At 34.7% G+C, this 20969-nt stretch overlaps 1 protein-coding gene across 2 annotated transcripts in view; it reads left to right on the forward strand.

The window, feature by feature from the left end:
- CPNE8 (copine 8) overlaps positions 1-20969 on the forward strand; it is a 217545-nt gene that overhangs the window by 19256 nt on the left and 177320 nt on the right. For both annotated transcript variants that reach the window (XM_004771828.3, XM_004771829.3), the window contains exons 2-3: positions 6862-6902; positions 8204-8250. In XM_004771828.3, the coding sequence (XP_004771885.1) occupies positions 6862-6902; positions 8204-8250 (88 nt within the window). The remainder of the gene's footprint in view (positions 1-6861; positions 6903-8203; positions 8251-20969) is intronic.

Consider the following 20969-nt stretch of genomic DNA (forward strand, 5'->3'; position numbering starts at 1 on the left):
TATTCTGCCTTCTGTGGTTGCCATTTACTGAGATACTGAATGGAGCTGCAAGATTGGGGAGTCTGTAATGAGATTAGTTTTGTACATGAGTTTTTGGTTTTTAAGAAGCCCTATATCCTGTTCTCAGTGTCTTTTTATCCTGTCCATTTTTGTTAAATGTTACATATCTCTTTGCAGCTTAAAGCAGGGATTGGGTTTTGTACCTTTTTCTGAAAGCTTGCTATTACCCTGGATTAACCTTACATTACTGCAAACCAGTGGGTTCTTCTATTTACCTTGGCTCAGGCAAACCAGAGCTCTGACGAGTCATGTTCTGAAAAATCCTTGGTTTTCTTTTAAGTAATTTCCAAGAATATCAATCATACTGAATGCCTTCAGAGAACCATAAAGGTTTTCAGTGTTAAAGATCTGCCCCTATAATTTCTTTTAATATCTAAACTGAGTTCAACCCATGCAAGGATTGAAAATGTGTTTCTGGGGCACCTGGGTGGTTCGGTGGGTTGAGCAGCTGCCTTTGGCTGGGGTCCCGATCCTGGGGTCCTGAGATGGAGCCCTGAAGCAGGCTTCCTCCTGAACGGGGAGTGTGCCTCTCCTTCTTCTTCTCCCTGCCACCCCCACCCTGTTCCTGCGCTCTCTTTCAAATAAATAAATAAAATCTTAAAAAATATATATATATATTTTTTATCACCGATACTTCCAGCTCTTCAGTGCTAATGTATAAATACTCTGAACAGGCAATTTTGGCAAAACTGAAAAACAAGCTAAAAAGTTTATTTCCAGTTTTTGTGGGGTAATGTGTGTCACATATGACAGAGTTCTCCTTGGTTGCTCAGGCTACGAGAGGCATCTATGGAGCTGAATTTGTAGTCTATTTGCACAACTTCAAACCTGAAAGTCTATTCTTATTTTCTTGAAAGCCAGATAATCTTGTTAAGTACTTTCCAATGACCCTATCCTTCAGAATTACTTGGTATCTTAGATTCTAGCTGACTTTGACTTTTCAGTAAGCTTCAGTTTCAAAATACTTCATTTTTTCATTTCTGAAAGCTTTACTTTTTGCCTATGTGTAATCTGTTTCCCCTTGTTACAGAAATTGCAGTTTCAGGTAAAATGGGTTTTTTTTCCCCTTAAATTTCTGTGCTAAATTCCCAGAGATAATATTTATTCAGTGAATGATAATAATAAAAAAGTTTGAATACACGAATCAAAGGTGATTAAATATTACATTCAAATCACTTCAAATATGGGATAAATTTCCTTTCAGTTGCTCAAAAAGGTTTGATTTCCTTGTCTTTATATATAGATATATATATAAACCTCTGAAAACCATTTTGTGTGTATGTGCATTAAAAAAAATATGTGTATATATATATCCCCCAGAACTTCCTCATTCTAGTCTATAAGACAAAATAATGCTCAAAGGAAGGGCCCTGGTGTAGTAACATGGGGCATATTTATGATGCTAGGAAAGGAGTCACTCTGTGTTTTTTCAGTTAATGGATTACTTATTAGTGCAAGGGCTCAAAATGCCACCTCTTCTGTTCTTCTTTTCATAATAAGACACCTCACCATATCTACAATGAAAAAAGCCGGTGCTTCTGACTGGATACTAAAGCCATTCGTTCTTCCAGAGGCTGCTGCTTGAGCCTTCTTCTGTGCTGGGTTCCCGCCAGCCTCAGCCCTGCTTCATAGAGCCCTCGCAGAAAGTCAGCAATGCCCAGACTATGCTGAAGAACAGTAAATAAAAGGCTCCCAATAGTTTCTTAGATTTTAGTCAAACCCAGAATCATTCTGTTGGTAGATACAGAACAACTTTGAGGGGGAGACTGTATGGTACAGGGGTAAGGTTCTCTGTCCACTTGTGGACAGTTTATGCTGCGCTCTGTAAAATGGTGATGCATTCTTCAGCTCTGTAGGCTCTGTTTTTGCTCCTGTGGAAAATGAAATGGGACCGTATCTTATTTGGCTCGATTTGTAACCTTTTTTTGTTCTTATGAAACATGAAATCAAACTGTTCCCACGGGCACTGGCCACAGGTAAAGGTGCTTTTTAGAACTCACTCAGGTCTTTAATTTGAAGATTTGTTCCCTAAAACAACTCTAGTGTTTGTTTTGTTTAATTAGCACTTTAAAAGGTCACAGATAATAACATTGTTTTTACTGTGAAACTATTAAAAAAATTCATAATACATATCAAGTAGGTTTTCTTCTCCCAATTGCATTTGTGTGAGGATAATGGTATTTGTTTCCCTTTTAAAGAATTAAAAAAAAATTCAATATTTACCACGCTTTTGAAGAGGAATATTTATTTGGTGATTTCATTTAAGGAGCGGGAAGACAGCAGGCTCAAAACTCTTAGGTTAACTCACTTAACAGATCACTTTTACCTTCATAGGTCATGTTATTGTATGCTCACCGTAGACATGAAGAGTGAGAAGCTTTAGTAGTCCACTCATAAAGCTTCATTGTATATAAATACAATGAAGAAGAATACTTGAACTTTTTAAAAATAAGTTACTTATTTAATATTCATTTGTTAAGTTTTAATTATATATACCACCTATACATTGTTTTTTTTTCTCTCTCTAGTATAATTTAAAAAATAGTTTGGATAAGAGCTAACCATTGTACCTGATCTTTTTAAACATTGTATCTTAATTAATCCGACTCTGTTTTTAGGTTACTGTTCTTTCTCCCCATAACAGCTGTTTTATATACAGTCCAATATTGCTATTTAGGTTTTTTGTTTCTGTTTTTGTTTTTGAGAAGGAGAGAGAGAGAGAGAGAGAGAATCTTAAGCAGACTCCATGCCTAGTGTGAAGCCTAACTCCAGGCTTGATCTCACAACCATGAGATCATGACCTGGGCTGAAATCAAGTTAGACACTTAACTGGCTTGAGCCACCCAGGTGCCCCTGTTATTTAGTTTTTTTTGTGACTTTTTGTGACTTTTTCTACCTAGTACAATTCAGGCTTCTTCAAGTAAGGGAGCATGTCTTTGGTATTTATTCTGTCTTTGGTAGTGTTTAAATAGGTCTTGGGCATAGAGTATTTGCTTAAAAAATACTTGCAGAATTACACTGAAGTTAAAAGGGAATTGCTCTTTTCCAGTTAGAGAAAGGTGAGTCTTTAGCTGAGAGGTCATTTTAAGGGCGAACTGACTGTTCCATATGGGTCTTGCAATGGGAATTAAGTCTACAATGACCAAGAAAACTAATATTCATGTGGGCCATTCAGTATAGTTCTGTGCTAATAATGGTATGAGAACTATCTTAAAATCAGAAGGTACCTTGGCATAAAATCAGAATATGCAGGGTTAAAGGATGAGCTAAGGGACTATTGTCATCAAGGGAGGGTAGCTTGATGCATTGGTCTATTATAAGTGTTACAAGGGATCAATACCTATGAGGATTAAATGGTTAAGGGGGAAGTCAAGGAAGCCTTTCTCCTGGCTGGTCCTGGAAGGGTGTTACTAATTCTTGCTTTATCTAGTCTCCTACGTCAGGTTTCCTGCAAAATAGGCCTCTTCCATTAACCCGGTACTTAGCATTTAATTGATTGGGCCTCAGCTTTAGTGATGCTATTTCAATTGTATTCTTTTAAGTCCAGGAATTTTAATTGAAATTTGAGGGTGAGTGGTTACTAGAATAACTCCGGCAATTCACAGATTATAATTTTGATTAAGTTACTTCTTCATGGAAGTTTTCTTACTCATATATTCTATTTTGCCATAATTTCTTTTCAGGACTTTGCTCTCTTCCTTGTTTTGGCTACATCTGGATTTACAGAATTGAAAAATATATTCAGGATTTTTAACCCACTGTTGAAGTGCAGCCTCACATTATAAACTTACAGGCATAAAATTACAGGCATCCTGGCTCAAGGAAATGACACCTCTATGGAAAGAAGTGTCAGTTTCCCACATGAAAGCTAATTAGTGGTATGTGTTTGTGCATGTGTGTGTGTATTATTATTATTTTTTACAGTGCCTCATATAGGAAACAAAGATATTTTTCTGTGAATAAATACAGTTATGCTTGGTCTCCATTCTATTTGTCTCCATTCTATAGTCAGGATTTCTCTTCATACTGGTCTTGGGACAGAAACTTATTTTATTTTATGCTCTAGTGGCTTAACCAGTAGGTACAATGTGGGGGCCTTCCATATTTCCAACAATTAGAGGTAAATACGTTGTTTCTTCTGGACTTCTCCTGACACTATGTCTGGAGAATTTCTCCAGCTGGAGTGTATCTCCAGCATTTTGTGAAGAACAGAGAAGTCAAATTCAGAAGGGCTGATTCCACTGGATGATACGGGGCTCTGTGTGTTCTTACGCGTTCATTCAGTCTCTCCGAGCCTCAGCTTAGTTTCTTGTTTATAAAACAGCCTTCACAATAAGACCTGTCTTGTTTTAACTTAATGTGAATGTGCTTTATTTCTAATTGAATGTTAAAAAGGTAAAAACCTTTATTTCTATCACCAACCCAAACTTTATGATGAATTTTGATAATCAGTGGTCTTTTATACACACACACACACACACACACACACAATTTAAGTATACTTGGCTTTCGAAACTTTTCCAAACTTTTGAAATTGTATATGTTTGAATTTTATTGATGAAATTTATTGTCAAAGAGCATTGGGAAAGTTAAATTGCTAATTTAAGGGGCTAATTTTAAAGAGATCGTGGAGTTTTATTTCTTATCATGTAAAGGATCCAAGATTTTTTTGTTTCTCTGTTTATTTTTTACCTTACCATGTATATTATATATATTATGGGTCATAATGGTCAGAAGAAACAATGTGACTTGTAAAGTCTAGGGTTAAAAATATTAATTTTTTAGTTGCTAGGTATCCATTATTTTATATGGGGGCTAAAGGTTGTAGTTGTTCTGTTTGTTTTTTGTTTGTTTTTGTTTTGTTTTGTTTTTTAAGAGACAAAAAGGCACTGAAATCACATTATCTTCTTTTAACTATGTGAATGACATGGTTCTTGAGTCCCAGCCACCTTGCGCTATTTTGCACTGTCAATTCTCTTACATTATCATGAACTCTGAAAGAAAGAACTGAATTATGTTTTTTAAGGACACTAATGAGCAAAAGGCTGGAGATACGGAAATGGCTGAGGAACTTCCACCTAAGTGGAGAACCACCTTTGTAAATATGTATCATAGTGATTTTTCAAGTGGAGATGTTTTAATTTACTATTTGCTAACCATTGCTGCAGTCATGATGTCTGCTTACGGCACAGAAGGATTATTTTAATTTGATTTCTGACTAGTGGTCTTTGAAGCTGACTTAATTCCAAATCTAAATATGTCTGATATTTTCTCTTCTTTTTAGGACTATTTGAAGACATAATGTCATTTTTGTTTTGGGTTTTTTTTTTTTTTTTTTTTTTTTTTTTTTTGGTCTGTGCTGCGCTCTTCTGTTGACTCTGTTTTTATTTTCTTATTGTACAGTGATTCCATGGAAGCAGTAACTTTTGAGAAATAAGAGGGGATATCTGAAATAAGAGAGGATATCACATTGATATTTAAGATGGCCTTTCAGATACCATGGGCAGTACGGATAAATGCACAGAAGTAGTGGTCCTGGGTGGAAGAATAAGACAGTTTAAACATGAGATTTTTAGTATAAGTATTAAGCATAAAAATGTAATTTGTTCTTACAGTTATTACCAATTAAGAAAGGAAGAATAAAAAGGACAAATTTAACTTTTGGTACATTCAAGTCATCATTCTAGGTAGTCACATTTTTTTCATACAAGAATATAGCTTCAAATTACCATTTTTAGGAAAATAATCTATTTTATATGGGAATTTTTCCAATTTGTCTTATTAATCAGGGCATACTGAATTAATTTTTTTTGATTACTAAGGGTTATTGTTATGAGCATAAAGTATGGGACTGCATTACTACCACTGAAGATAGACAGGATAGCCCAATACCAGAGGGATCCAGACTTCCACAGTTTCTGATTTTCCATTTTATTCTGGTTTAGATATGGAAATATCTGTAAGGAAGAATAAATAGATGCTAATAATGGCCTTGTCCACCTTTTAATATTTTTCTTCCACTGAAAAATTCTTTGGTAGAGATCTGGACATTCATCTTAAATTCCCAGACCAGAGTAGCAACATAAAGCTCCTCCAATTTGCTGTGACAAGGTGACGGTGTCAATAGGTGGTGCTTCACTGTTGCCTTCTAATTTTGTGTTCTCATGTGATCACGTGCTCTGAATCCCAAACAATTTTGCATCAGTCACAACTCACGATTCAATTTAGGAAGCATTTCTGACCATCTGTATGCTGATTAATGGAATGATAGAAGGAAACTTGGAACAGTTACATCTCTCAGATTTTTATCTTCGAATGTGGAGACTCTTGTCATTGACCAGCTATAGTACAAGGCTAAGCAAATAGGCCTCCCTCACCCCTGCATCCTGAACTTTGAAGACACAAACTGAGAGTTTTGGTGGGGGGGCTTGTAGAGGGGATGGGTGAGCCTGGTGGTGGGTATTCAGGAGGGCACAGATTGCATGGAGCACTGGGTGTGGTGCATAAACAATGACTCTTGGAACACTGAAAAAATAAAATTAATAATAATTTTTTATAAAAAACTGCAAAAAAAAGTACAAGCACATATTTAGCAAATTTTCATTTAGTCATGTACATATATACATAATATACATATATAACACATATAATACACAATGCAGACACATACCACAGATACAATATATGTGTACATATATGTTACATATATGATATGTAAAAATTTATATATTTGTTTACATTTATGTATTTATATAAATATTTTGGCCTTATATTCATCTGACATGTTCTTTCATTCAACAGAAATCTTCTTGACAGAGACACATTCTCTAAATCTGATCCAAGTAAGTATCTGTTATTTTCTTTTTGAAGCAGTCTACTTATTTTTCTTACTTGATTTTGTAAAAATTGTATGAAACTTACAGTTCTTGTTTAAATAATTGTTTTAAAGCACAGAAAGAAAGACAGGGGATGGTGTCAAGCCTTGCATTCTCATCTACCTGGGCAGTAGTCTGGCTAAAGAGAAGGAGTTGCTTAGCACTTTGGAGAGTAAGATGAAAATGCAGATATAAGACAATTCACTTTGAAATTAAAACCTCATGGTATGGCTATATGATAGAAATTGTGTTTGAAAGGTGACCATAATGAACCATAATTTTAAGTGGTTTTCCCACAGTAATACTTTTCCTTTTTTTTTTATAAATAAAAGAAGTATGTAAAGGCATGCTTAACCAAGTGAAACATACAACATCATCTTGTATGAACTGAAATTTTGATTGCTAATAATGTATATTAAAAAAATTGGAGATAACTTGTACAATGAAAAAGACAGTTTAAATTAGAAAACAGCAACATTACTATATAAATCAGCAAGTGTTTCCAAATCTTGAAATAGTTAGAAATGTATATCCCATACCTCTCCATCTCTACAAGTACAGGATGATTGTGATTTAGGGGGAGGTTTTGTGAGATGTTAGGATTTTTCAAGTAGTCATTGGGGAAAAGGCATTACAATGTGGGTATTAAAAGTTCCTAGGGCTCACTTGACAGATGAGTGGGACTTTTTTTTTAATCCCTAATCTTTACTCCAAAGCCTTCATTTCTCTTTTTGTGACTTCCTTTTGTGGTTGACAAGATTGCTTACCTGTTTGTAGCTATTGAGGGTGGGAGTTGCAAATGTTAAATACAGAAGATGATATGCTCCAGATTGTCCTTCTTGTGATGGCTTTGAGCATTATGGGTATCTTAGGAAGAGCTTGACTAATCTTTAGTAACATGAAATATCTCAAACTGTTAAACTATAGTTTAAAAATTTATGTGTCTCTGTAGCATACTGTAAAGTTATGTGAAGCAAAGTTCGTGTAGACATTATGTATTATGTAGACATTAGCAAATAATTATTGTATATTTTTGTGTTTAGGTCTATGCATGTTAGGTTCTAAAGATCTGATACAGTTTCTTGTTTCTTCACAAAAGTTTTTAGTCATTTAATGTTTTACTAGCAATTTTCTTAGAGGAGGAATAAGCCCAGGAATTACGAAATCACTTTGATGTAGCTTTTGGACAGCTAAAGCATAAATTATATACATTCATATCTTATATCTATAAAAAGACATTTATATATTTACTTTTTCTTCTTTTATAGTTTGTGTCTTATATGTACAAGGAGTTGGAAATAAAGAATGGAGAGAGGTAAGCATTAGAAATTTTTTGAATATCATTGTGCTGGAAAATATGGTCGAAGTTATAGTTTGGTCAAGGTGATACTTCCCTGATTTTAGTTATTTTAAGTCCTTTTCAACCCAAAGATTGCATTTTTTAAATTTATGAGCGTAATCTTTGTGTTTGTTTTTATTAATCCTCAATGTTTGTCTGATTTATGACCTTCCTGTAGAATATTCTAGCCTGGAAACTTGTATTTTCCTCAGTGTAAAGTAAATTTAATGTGTTGCAATCCTTACATAATTGAAGGCTAGATTTAGTCTCACTTTTAGAAGTCAACCGCTGATTTTTATAAAATATTGCTTTAAAGGGTTTAAATGTGATGCTTGATATCAACTGTCACTTACTTTTTGCTAGTTAGTAATTTATTATTTGAAAATAAAGTAAAAACTCCATTTCCTAATACAGGCATACTTTGTTATTTATTTATTTGTTTTTTATTATGTTCATTTAGCCAGTATATAGTACATCATTAGTTTTTGATGTAGCATTCAGTGAATCATTAGTTGTGTACATCACCCAGTGCTCATCACAACATACTTTGTTAATGAAATAAAAGCTGAGAGGCAGAATTATTATTTTGGTTAATTTGTATTGAGAGCATCTCCATGTTCCTGTGGAAGGATGATCACTAGAGGGGAGGGAGTCTATTAAAATAAAAGGCATTTCTCTCTGCTTGTAGTTCACTCATTTCTATCTGCTTCCTATCCTAGGAAGTCAGTGCATTGTTTTAATAGGGTTGCAGTTTCTGGTGAGATTCCTGAGGGAGATTTCTGTTATTTGTTGCCATAGATTGCCTTGTTGCCCAGCCATTTTACTAGTGTGTCTCAGCTGTGAGATAGAAAATAAGACTGTAGGTCATGGTCATTTATTCTCAAAACTGGCAGAATAAACCAATTCAAAAATTGTTCCCACAGATAATGGGTCAGTGGGATACTGAGCACCAGTTTCTCATATTTAACTGCTTATAGACCTTTCCATGTAGTTATTTGAGCCTCATCTCAAACTCTACATACATGAATGTAAATTCATCACCTATACCCTATGGCTGCTGCCTTTGCTCTACATAGAGCTAATAACATCATCAGCCGAAATATCAAACTGCGATTTTTGTAGCCATCCTAACTTTCCTTCCCACACCTTCTTTATTTGTCAGTTACCCAGTGGCATGAATTCTTTTTTGTTAAAAAAAAGAAGCTCAAATGAGCCACTTCCTTCAGCAGAACTATGTTCTCTTTTGTCTTCTCTGTTAGGACATTCTCCTGAATCCATGCTCCTCTTTCTTGTTCTTCTATCTAATTATTCCTTTGATTATGTTCCAAAAAGATTTGCTGTCTCTTGTCATTTGCTCTAGAGTTCCTTTGTTTAAAGGCCTGAGGCAATCCAATGGATCTGCTGACTGCCCATTAAGAGTCAAGCTAGCTGGGGTCGGGCACTTACCAGGAGTGTTCAGAAAATAACATTGTGGGGCACCTGGGTGGCTCAGTGGGTTAAGCCTCTGCCTTTGGCTCAGGTCATGATCTTAGGGTCCTGGGATCGAGCCCAGCATCGGCCTCTCTGCTTTGCGGGGAGCCTGCTTACTCCCTCTTTCTGCCTGCCTCTCTGAGTACTTGTGATCTCTCTCTCTCTCTGTCAAATAAATAAATAAAATCTTAAAAAAAAAAAGAAAAAGAAAAAGAAAAAAAAATAACATTACTTGAGGGACCAGTAAAGGAACTGAGATAAATATTCACAAGGTACTGGACCAGGCATCTGGGCCAATGCAGATCTCTAGTGATGAAGCTTTCTTATTGCCTATACAAGATCTTTCCTACTAACTACTGTTCTCAGCCCTTTAGATATATTCGCTCATTTATTGTTTGTACAATAACCTTAAGAAGTGATGCTATCATAATCCTTATTTTACACACAAGGAAACTAAAGCACAGAAAGCTTAAGTGACAGGATGAAAGTTATCCAAATATAAATCACAGAGTGAGGATTTCAGCCCTGGCCATTGGGTCCAGAGCCTTTGTTTTAGACCACCTTGCTTTGCAGAATCCTGATCTGGTCCCAGCATTCACCTTCTGGTTTTGTTAATGGGAGGAAGTTCTATAAATTGATTTTTGGGCTTTATTCTTATTTATTTCAGCTTGCCTCTGAATGAGAGACAAATAGGAAAGAAGGCCTATTCTTCAGGGAAAATAGCATAATAAGAAAATAAGACAGAAAACAAAATTCTACTTGTTTATTTTTTCTCCTTGAAGGAGTAAGAAGAGTTAGTAAGAGGAACTAATACTCAAAGGGAGTATAAAAACAAAGTAGAAATTTAGAGAGTGATGAGAAATAGGACCCAGAGTTACATAGTGTGGATAGGAACAGATGGATGGAGAGGAAGAGAAACCAGTTAAGAGGTAATTTCAATAAACAGCATTTCAGAAGAATTAAAAGTGTTAGTAACTGGAGAATAGTCTGGAAGAATAGAAAGGAAGTGCCAGATGCAAGAAAGAAACATTTAGGAGCTGAAATCCATTGTATTTGGCAGCTATTTGAACTTGCTAGATAAAGGAAAGGTGTGAAAAAATTAAATACTTTATATGTATATTATTAAATCACCACAAAACCATTTGAGAAAGACAGTTTCCTTATTTTGAGAGTCAGGTGATGTAGTGGTTTAGGGTATGCACTTGACCACTCAGTGTCTGTTTCCTCATCTGTAATGTGGGAACTGATGATTCTAGCTCATATAGTGGTGAGGAAGATCAAATGTGAATGACTGATAACTGTGTCTGGCATGTAGGAAACATTATATGATTCAGGATACATTGGGACCCTAAGAGATCAAAGCATTTCTATAAGGATAACAAAACTAGTAAATGGCAGGTAAGTAAATTCCCACATTATAAAATTCTGTAAGATTCATTGCATAAGCCCAGCAGTTGATGGGAAAATGACCTATGGGATTTACTTGGCCTTAAACCTAATATGAAGCAGTTGTGTTACACAGCTGCTAAAAAGCTAATGCAATCCGAGGACACATTGATGGATGTGCCATGCTTACATCAAAGAAGATAATGCTATTATGTTGAACTACATGAAATTGTCATTTTTGTAGGTCAATGGTTGAGTGTTGGCAATTTTATGTGATTCAATCAAATACTATTGTATTTTGCTCTGGTGGGAGCAAATCTGGAGTGTTACTTTTCTGTTCTCCATCTGAGACTGTCAGAATGCCAACTCCATATTTTAGGAGGGCTGCCATCTTGAAGAAAGGGATAGAAGCTATGCTGTATGAATAAAAGTCATAATAAATGTCCTCAAACTCTTGAAAGTATTTTCAGTTAGAAACGGTAGTAAAGGTACTTGATATTGAAACAAAAAAGGAAACAAAAAATTTAGCTCAGAGGATGGAGTGACAGAGATGTTGTTTAAGCCACTGTGAGGAAGACTTTTTTTTTTCTTTTTTTAAGTTCTTATTTATTTATTTGAGAGAGAGAGAGAGAGAGAGAACGCGAGTATACAAGCAGTGGGAGGGGCAGAGGGAGAGGGAGAAGCAGACTCCTTGCCGACTAGGGAGCCCATCCTGGGGCTTGCTATTGGGACTTCTAGCTCGTGACCTGAGCTGAAGGCAGACGCTCAGCTGAGCCACCCAGGTGCTCCTGTGAGGAAGACCTTTGTAATACTTAAGAGTATCCCATGGTGGAGTGGGTTTCCTAGAACTGTATGCTGGCACTCTAGTGGATGTCCTGTTTCTGGAAGCATTTAAACCGGGGTGGACTAGTTTATCAGGAGTGAAATTGGACTCAGTTCTAGTTTCCTTACAAGTCTTCTTTTTTATGAGACGAGAGAATTCAAAAGTTGTCTAGTCATTTTTTTCAGCTCTTCCAAGTATCTTCTAAGTATTGAATATTATTTTACAAGATAACAGCAAAAACCACTCTGGTAACTACTCTTAGGATATTTGAAATCAGACAAGTAGAACAGTATTATTGCTACTTCATTGATAACTTTAAATATATCCACCCATTTATCCATTTGACATATGTTTGAGTGCCTGTTTTGTAGCTGCAGTGGTGGATAAGATTTTAAAATAGTATTCTGCTTCAAGGAGCATACAATATAGTTGGAGAATTTTATTGGCAATTCCAGTGTGTCCTGTGTACTGACTTAGGTACCAACACTGTATCAGTAGTATAGTGGTTGTCTTTGTTTTTGAATTTAGTTGTATTCTGGAGAAGTATGTAGTAATTAGCTATATGATTCTATGTTCTGGGATGAATTACCTTTAGATAGTTAAAAGTAATAAAAAAAAGAAAAAGAGTTCAAACCATGTTGAAACAAATGCTCTAACTAAAGAGAGAAAAAATATTTAAAATTGATCTGTAGTTGAAGTCTGCAATTTAAAAATCATATATGACACTGTTAGAATTACCTGCATGTCTTCTATAAATTCTGATGATTGCAAATTATCAAAAGCTCTTGAAGTAATAGATATTTTTAAACTAAAATTATTTCAGTGCATAATAGTTTGGAGTTAGAAATGATACTTAAGTGTCATGAATGATGAAAATATGAAAACCTCTTAGTGGCAAGTGGAAATGGCAAAGTATTATCCCTGAGGATGTACACTTAACTTTGAGGGGTTCTGAAAATGTTGCAATTAACTTATCTGAGTTAAATTTTAGTTATTCATAGGTAATCTCCTTTGTGAATTCCTCTTAAGCATTTAAAATTATAGAGTTGGTTTTAGATTCTCTAAGTTAGTATGGGCTGAAAGAAAGCGAACTGAAGTTTATATAATCCACAGCGATCCTAGTTTGACAGTAATCTGCTGCCACATGTTGATTACTATAGTCTGTTGTCTCTGCTTCTGAACCATTCCTCTGACATGGAGCTACTTTAACGTTTATTCATCTCCACATTGAATCATATATGTATAATACATAAACACACAAACATATTCAGAAAAGTTGAGAATATTGTTCATAGTCCAGCTTAAATCATACCTGACCCAACAGACTTTTCTGAACTTAATACCTAGAATTTCCATCTTGCACCATTAAAAATCCCATAATTTCTTTATCTTTCTCATGGTCCTTGTCACCTTCAATGGTTGTATGATATGGTTGTATGATAACCATTCAACAAACATCACGGTCTTTTTTGTGAACTTACTCTCTTACAAGTATGTCTAAGCTTCACTTTTCAACTCAGTGCTCCTTAAAGGTCAGCCTCCTACACTACAGCACTTAGGCTGGGGCTTTGTTCTTAGAGTTAATATTTGCTGAAAGGTTAAACTTGAGGATACCCTCAAATAGAGGCACACACTTGACTCTCATGGTTTCAAAACTGAGAACCCCCTTAGATCGTTTAGTATGAAGGTCACATTTTTCAAATGAGAACATAGGAGTGGTATACTAACCAGTTGTGAGAGCCCAGTGCTTGTTCTGCTACACCCTATCATAACTTGAACTACAGATTTTGGAATTGGAATTACAGCATCACTTGAAAACATAAATGTTTCTTGAAGCTTAGGGGATACTAATGAGAGAATGAAACCATTCTCTCCTTTTTGTCCTGTAGAAATACTAGATGGACTTTGGGGTGGGTATGTGCTCTGGTGAGTGCTGTGAATTGTGTTAAGACTGATGATTCACAGACCTGTACCCCGGGGCAAATAATACATTGTATGTTAATAAAAAAAAAAAAAAAGAAAATACTAGAGTGAACCAGGAAAAGTTATTGATACAGGATGGGAAGCTCCCCCCAATCCTTAGGCAGACCCCATTGCTGAGGCCCTGAGCAGATCCTGTATGGCTGCTGATAGCGCCTTCACTATTGAACTCAAGCTGTCGAGCAGTGGAACATTTCTGTTTTGTCTGTTTTTTTTTCTATTTTTTAAAAAAGACCTTAATGACAGAATACTGCTAAACATTCAGTCTGCAGACATTATATTCTTCTCAGACATTTGAAGGGGTCTCACAATGTGTATCATTACTTCTCCAATGTGGTTCATTGAGGGGTTGTAACAGAAGACACTGAAGTTCTATTAGAAGAACACTTGTGCAGTATGTGGTGGGAAGAATCTTCTTTCAGTATCTTCTGTGGTATATGTAGTCAGTCTTAAGGCATTACTATCTTAGCAAAAATATTTTGTGTGCCCCTCAGGATAATACTGTATATATTTGAATTCCCAAGGTCAGCCATACCGGTTTTCGAAAGAGACCTGTGAGCCTTGAAATTTTTTTGTTTAGGAAAGGACATGAAGTAATTTTGCAAATATTCCTGGGTACAGATGATTAGAAGCTATGGCTTAATTTAAGTTGTCCTTTCTTTATATGGCTCAGTTAAAAGTCTTTTAACTCTGAATATTCTGTGACCAATTGAACAAGAATCATGCTTTCAATAGAATTTTGCTGATTATTACTTGAAAAACAAATCCAGGGGTGCCGGGGTGGCTCAGTGGGTTAAAGCCTCTGCCTTCGGCTCAGGTCATGATCCCAGGGTCCTGGGATCGAGCCCCGCGTTGGGCTCTCTGCTCAGCAGGGAGCCTGCTTCTCCCTCTCTCTCTGCCTGCCTCTCTGCCTACTTGTAATCTTTGTCTTGTCAAATAAATAAATAAAATCTTAAAAAAAAAAAAAAAAGAAAAGAAAAACAAAGCCAGAGTAATTTTGGTCCCTTGAGTTAATTTTTCTTGTTCTTATTTATTTTTTATTTTTTCCAGCTTTATTGAGATCTAAGTGATATATATATATATATATATATATATATATATATAACATTATGTAAGTTTAGAGCATACAATGTAATTTGATATATGTATATATTGCAGAATGATTACCAAAATAGGCGAGTTAACACACCTATCATCTCCATATGATTGTGTGTGTGTGTGTGTATGTGTTATGGTGAGAACTTTAAAAATCTACTCTTTTAGCAGATTTCAGATATATAGTATAGTATTGTTAACAATAGTCACTATGTTGTACATCACATCTTCAGAACTTATTCATCTTTGGACTTGAAGTTTGTATCCAGTGACCACTTTTGCCCATTTCCACCACCCTTGACAACCACTAGTCTCTTCTGTTTCTATGAGTTTGTTTTTTTTAGATTCCACATAAAAATGAGATCACATAGTATTTATCTTTTTCTGACTGACTTATTTACTTATTACTTAGCATAATGCCCTCAAATTTCATCTATGTTGTCTTGCAAATGGCAGAGTTAATTTCCTTTTTATAATGGCTGAATTTCTCTTCTGTTTTTAATATACCCTTTTATTGAAATAAAACATAGCCGAATAAAGGGGAAAATAATACAGCACAATAATTTATGGATGTGAACACATCAACCAGGTAACCACCACCTGCATCAGAAATAGAACGTACTATAATCCAGCAATTCTGATTGCACCCCTCTCTCCTCCCAAATCAAACCACTATCTTGATTTCTAGCACTATGGGATCATTTTTTCTATTCCTAAGCCTTATGTAAATGGAATGATATAGCATATGTTTATTTGTATCAAGTTTCATAACTCCCAGTTATGCTGTGGAAGTCTGTCCATGTGTGTGGTAATAGTTCATATTTTTTCTGTATGGCTTTTTATTTATGAATATAACCCATGCTAGTCTGGATAGACATTTGGGTTGTTCCCAGTTGTTGAATATTATGATTAACTGGTTAGAACATTCTTGTACTTATCATTATATATTTATTATTCTTATTGTTTTTATATATAGGATTGAAATTTGTATACATAGGAGTAAGATTTCTAAACCATAAGTTATACATATTTTCATTTTTAAAAAATTGAGATATAATTGACACATAACATTATATTTGTTTCAGATACAACATAATGATTCTATATTCACATATACTGTAAAATGATTATCATGATAAATCTCATTAACACCTATCGCTACATAAAAAGTTTTTTCCCTTGGTGATAAGGCCTTTTAAGCTTAATTCTTTTAGCAATTTTCAAATATATCTTCTATTGTTACTAACTATAGTCACCATGCTGTGCATTATACCCTTGATAGATTTATTTTATAACTGGAAGTTTGTACCTTTTGATCTCTTCATCCACATTTTTCACTCCCCACGTTTGCCTCTGGTGGCAACCACCAATGTCTTCTCTGGACCTGTGAGTCTTTTAAATTTATTTCTTATTTATTTTTTAATATTCTACATAGAAGGGGTCTGGGTGGCTCAGTGGGTTAAAGCCTCTGTCTTCGGCTTAGGTCATGATCCCAGGGTCCTGGGATCAGGGAGCCTGCTTCCTCCGCTCTCTCCGCCTGCTTCTCTGCCGGCTTCTCTACCTATTTGTGATCTCTGTCTGTCAAATAAATAAATAAAATCTTAAAAAAAAAATTCTGCATAGAAGTGAGATGTTACAGTATTTGTCTTTGTCTGACTTATTTTACTTAGCACAATGCCCTCATGGTCCACTCATGTTGTGACAAATGGCAGGATTTCCTTCTCTTTTTGTGGCTGAATAATATTTGAATACATATATATTAGAATATATATAGATACATAGCTATAGATATATACCTATTTATATAGAACATTAGGATATTAGGTCTAGAATATTATTTATAGATTATTAGAATATATATATATGTATGTGTATATATATATATATATATAATCTCTTATTCATGCATTCATTCACTGATGGACACCTAGGTTGTTTCCATATCTTAGCTATTGTAAATAATGTTGCAGTGAACATGGGGGGTATCTATCTTTTTGAATTAGCATTTTTGTCTTCCTTGGGTCAATACCCAGAAATGGAATTGCTACATCATATGATGGGCTCTATTTTTAATTTCTTGAGGATCCTCTACACTGTTTTCCACAGTGGCTGCACCAGTTTACATTCCTACCAACAGTGCGCAAGGGTTCCTCTTTTTCCACATCCTCCCAGCACTAGTAATTTCTTGTCTTTCTTTTAAAAGCCATCCTAACAGGTGATATCCCAGGGTAGCTTCTATTTGCATCTCTCTGATGATTCGTGGTGTTGGGCACCTTTCATGCACCTGTTGGCCATCTGTGTGTCTCTTTTGGAAAAATGTTTATCAAATCCTCATTAAATCCTCTCCCTTTTGTTTAATTGGATTCTTTTTAAACTCTTGAGTTAAATGAGTTCTTTATATATGTTGGATACTAACCCTTATCAGATATATGATTTGAAAATACTTTCTCCCATTCACTAAGTTGCCTCTTCTTTTTCTTAATGGTTTCCTTTGCTGTGCAGAGGCTTTTAAGTTTGATGCATTATTGATTTTGTTGCTTTTAGTTTTGATGTTGGATTGAAAAAATTATCATCAAGACCTATGTTCAGTTGCTTATGGCCCTATATTTTCTTTTTTTTTAGAAATTTTATGGTTTCAGGTCTTACATTCAAGTCTTTAATCCAATTTGAATTAGTTTTTGCATATGGTTTAACAGTTTCCTTCTTTTGCATTTGGCAGTCCAGTTTTCCCACGGTTTACTGGAGAGGCAGTCCTTTCCCCATTGTTTATTCTTGGCTCTTTTGTTGTAAATTAATTGATAATGCACAGGTTTATTCCCAGGCTCTTTATTCTGATCTATTGATTTCTGTATCTGTTTTTATGCCAGTAGTATACTGTTTTAATTAATGTAGCTTGGTAATACAGTTTGAAATGAGGGTTTGTGATGCCTCCATTAGTGTGCATATTTTCATTTTCAGTCCATACTGCCAAATCATTTTCCAGAATTTTCCATCTGCCATTCTTATTGCAGAGCATTCTTGCTGATGTTTTCTATTATAAGTCTCTTAAATGTTTTCCATTCTGGTTAGTGTGCAAAGGTATCTGGTTTAGATTTTAACTTCCTGATAGTGTGGCTGAACATCCTTTGGCAGGCCTAACGACCATTTGCCTATCTTTTACGATGTGCATGTTTGGCTGTTTCTCCTGCTATTGATTTTTAGGAGTTACTTGTATCTTAAGGATGGGAAGTTTTGTTGCTTATATGTCTTGCAAATACCTTGTGTCCTTTTGTAGCATGGTTTTTAACCCTCTGAACTGTATATTTTGGTGAACAGAAGTTCTTAGTTTTAATTTAGGTCGACATAGCAGTCAATTCCTTTATGAACTATGCTTTTGTTTTGTTGGAGAAAACTTTCTTATTTAAAGGTCATGAAGATGTTCCCTTCCCCAGGGTTATATCCTAGAAGTTTTATTGTTTTAAATTTTACACTTGTTTTAGATTTACACTTCCTCTGAGATTAATTTTTGGATATGACTTGAGGTGAAATTTACTTTGATGCCATATGGTATCTAATTGACCCAGGATGATTTATTAAAGAGATTTCATTTCTCCACTGCATAGTCATATCACCATCATCATAGATGAAATAACTATCTATGTGAGAGTGTTATAGGTTTCTACTGTGGTATACTTTGTTTTAATAACTAAATCTGGTTGTTTGTGCTTGGCAGTTTTTTTTTTTTCCTTCAAGATTTTCAAGGCCAAAGGTTAGCATTTTTCTTTCCTTGTAAAGGACAAGATATAAATAAGGGCTGCATAAATATATATATTTTTAAAGATTTTATTTATTTATTGGACAGAGAGAGAGATTACAAGTAGGCAGAGAGGCAGGCAGAGAGAGTGGAAGGGAAGCAGGCTCCCCGCCGAGCAGAGAGCCTGATGTGGGGCTCCATCCCAGGACCCTGAGTTCATGACCTGAGCCGAAGGCAGAGGCTTAACCCTCTGAGCCACCCAGGTGCCCCAAGGGCTGCATAAATATTTTAAGCTAAGAGGCCCTCTGGTCTCTCTAGACATTATAGCATGAAAGCAGCCACGGACAATACATGAACGCTTGATGATGGCTATGCTCCAGTGAATCTTAATTAATGAAATAAGCAGCAGGCCATATTTGGCTCAGAAGCTGTAATTTTCTGAACCCTGTTCTAGAATATTCTTAGGTTTTTACTTTTCCAGAGAAATTTTGGAATTTATTTGCTACTTTATGCACATACATATATATTCACATGCACACACACAGAGACACACTATGACATCTGAGATGGTGTTGAAACTGTATATCAATATCAGAGAATTGAAATATATAAAATAGTATGCCTTACAATATATGAATATGGGTACCCTCTAATTATTTAAGTTTTCTGTGGTTTCTTTTAAGATGTTACAGTTTTTATGTAGAGCTCTTGCATATTTTTAGTTGGATTTAACTTTAGTGATTTAATATTTTTGATCTTAATGTTAACTCATCATTTTTCATTTTTATTTTTTATTGCGATATATAAAATATAATTTAGTTTTTGGATAATAGCTCTGAAGTGACATTGCTCAACTTACTAATAATGGTTTATGGCATTTAAAAAATTTTCTGCATAAACTATGCTGATCTGCGCATTACAGTTTTATTTTTTCCCATCTAATCATGATATTTATTGTGCTGACAAGTACTTCTTGTACAGTGTAGAATAAAGGTGGTAATAGGAAGCATCCTTGTTTTGTTCCTGGTCTTAATGGTAAAGTTTTCACGTATACATATTGAGATGATTATATTATTTTTCCTTATATTGTGAATGTGGTGAATTACATGTTTTATTTATTTCTGGAATAAAACCAACTGATTCATAATGTAGTATCTTTTAAATATATTGGTTGGTATGCTTTGCCAATATTTATTAGAATTTTGTATTTATGTTATAAGTGATATTGATCTACAAATTTCCTTTCTTGTCATAGACTTCAGATTTTGTTGTTTAGGTTAGGCAGGCCTCAATAAATATGCTTGAAAGTATTTCCACTTTTTCTGTTTTCTGAGAGAGTATATGAAAGTTTAATGTCATATCTTAATTAAAATGTTAAGAAAATTTTGCTGCTAAAGCATTCTTAGCCTGGACGTTTCTTCGTGGGATATTTTAATTTCACATTCATTTCCTTTCTTACATGTATGTTTACTCAAGATTTCAATTTCTTCTCTGTCAATTTTGTGTGCTACATTCTTCCAAAAATTTATTAGCTTTGCCCAAATTCTCATTTATTCGCATAAATTTTCTTGGAATATACTTTTATGATATGTTTAATTTCTGTGTGATCCCTAATGATGCTCTTTTTACTTTCTGATATTAATAATTTGCATTTTCTGTCTTTTTTTCCCCGTGTTCCATCTTGGTAAAGGTTTATCAGATTTATTAGTCTCAAAGAATGCATATTTGCCTTTGTTGGTTACTTAATTTAGTTTTTAAAAATGTTATTATTATAATTATTTGTTACTTTCCCCCCATGCTTTGGGGGCTTAATTTGTTCTGTTTCTAAATTCTTGAGTTAGATGACAACAACATTTATTTTTAGTCATTTGTCTTTTCTACTATATGCATTTTAGTCTACAGTATTTTTTTAAGAGGAGCTTTAACTGTATCCAACAAGTTTTGATATGTTGTACTTTTGTTAGCTTTGAGATAAAAAAAGTATTTTTTTAAATTTTGAAAATATGTTTACAGAAAAGTTGCATATATAGAAGGAATGTTTTTCCTTTGAACCATTTGAGAAAAAGTTGCCAACATGATGACCCATAGCACTTGAATACTTTATTACACAAAGGACATTCTACGTAGCCGTAATATGATACTGAGGCTTAGGGAATTAACATTGATGTGTTCCTACTATCAAATCCTAAGACCCTATTCAGTTTTCAC

Source organism: Mustela putorius, unplaced genomic scaffold (assembly GCF_011764305.1).
Source record: "Mustela putorius furo isolate JIRA1106 unplaced genomic scaffold, ASM1176430v1.1 tig00537227_pilon_pilon_pilon, whole genome shotgun sequence".
In the NCBI taxonomy this organism is placed as follows: Eukaryota; Metazoa; Chordata; class Mammalia; order Carnivora; family Mustelidae; genus Mustela; species Mustela putorius.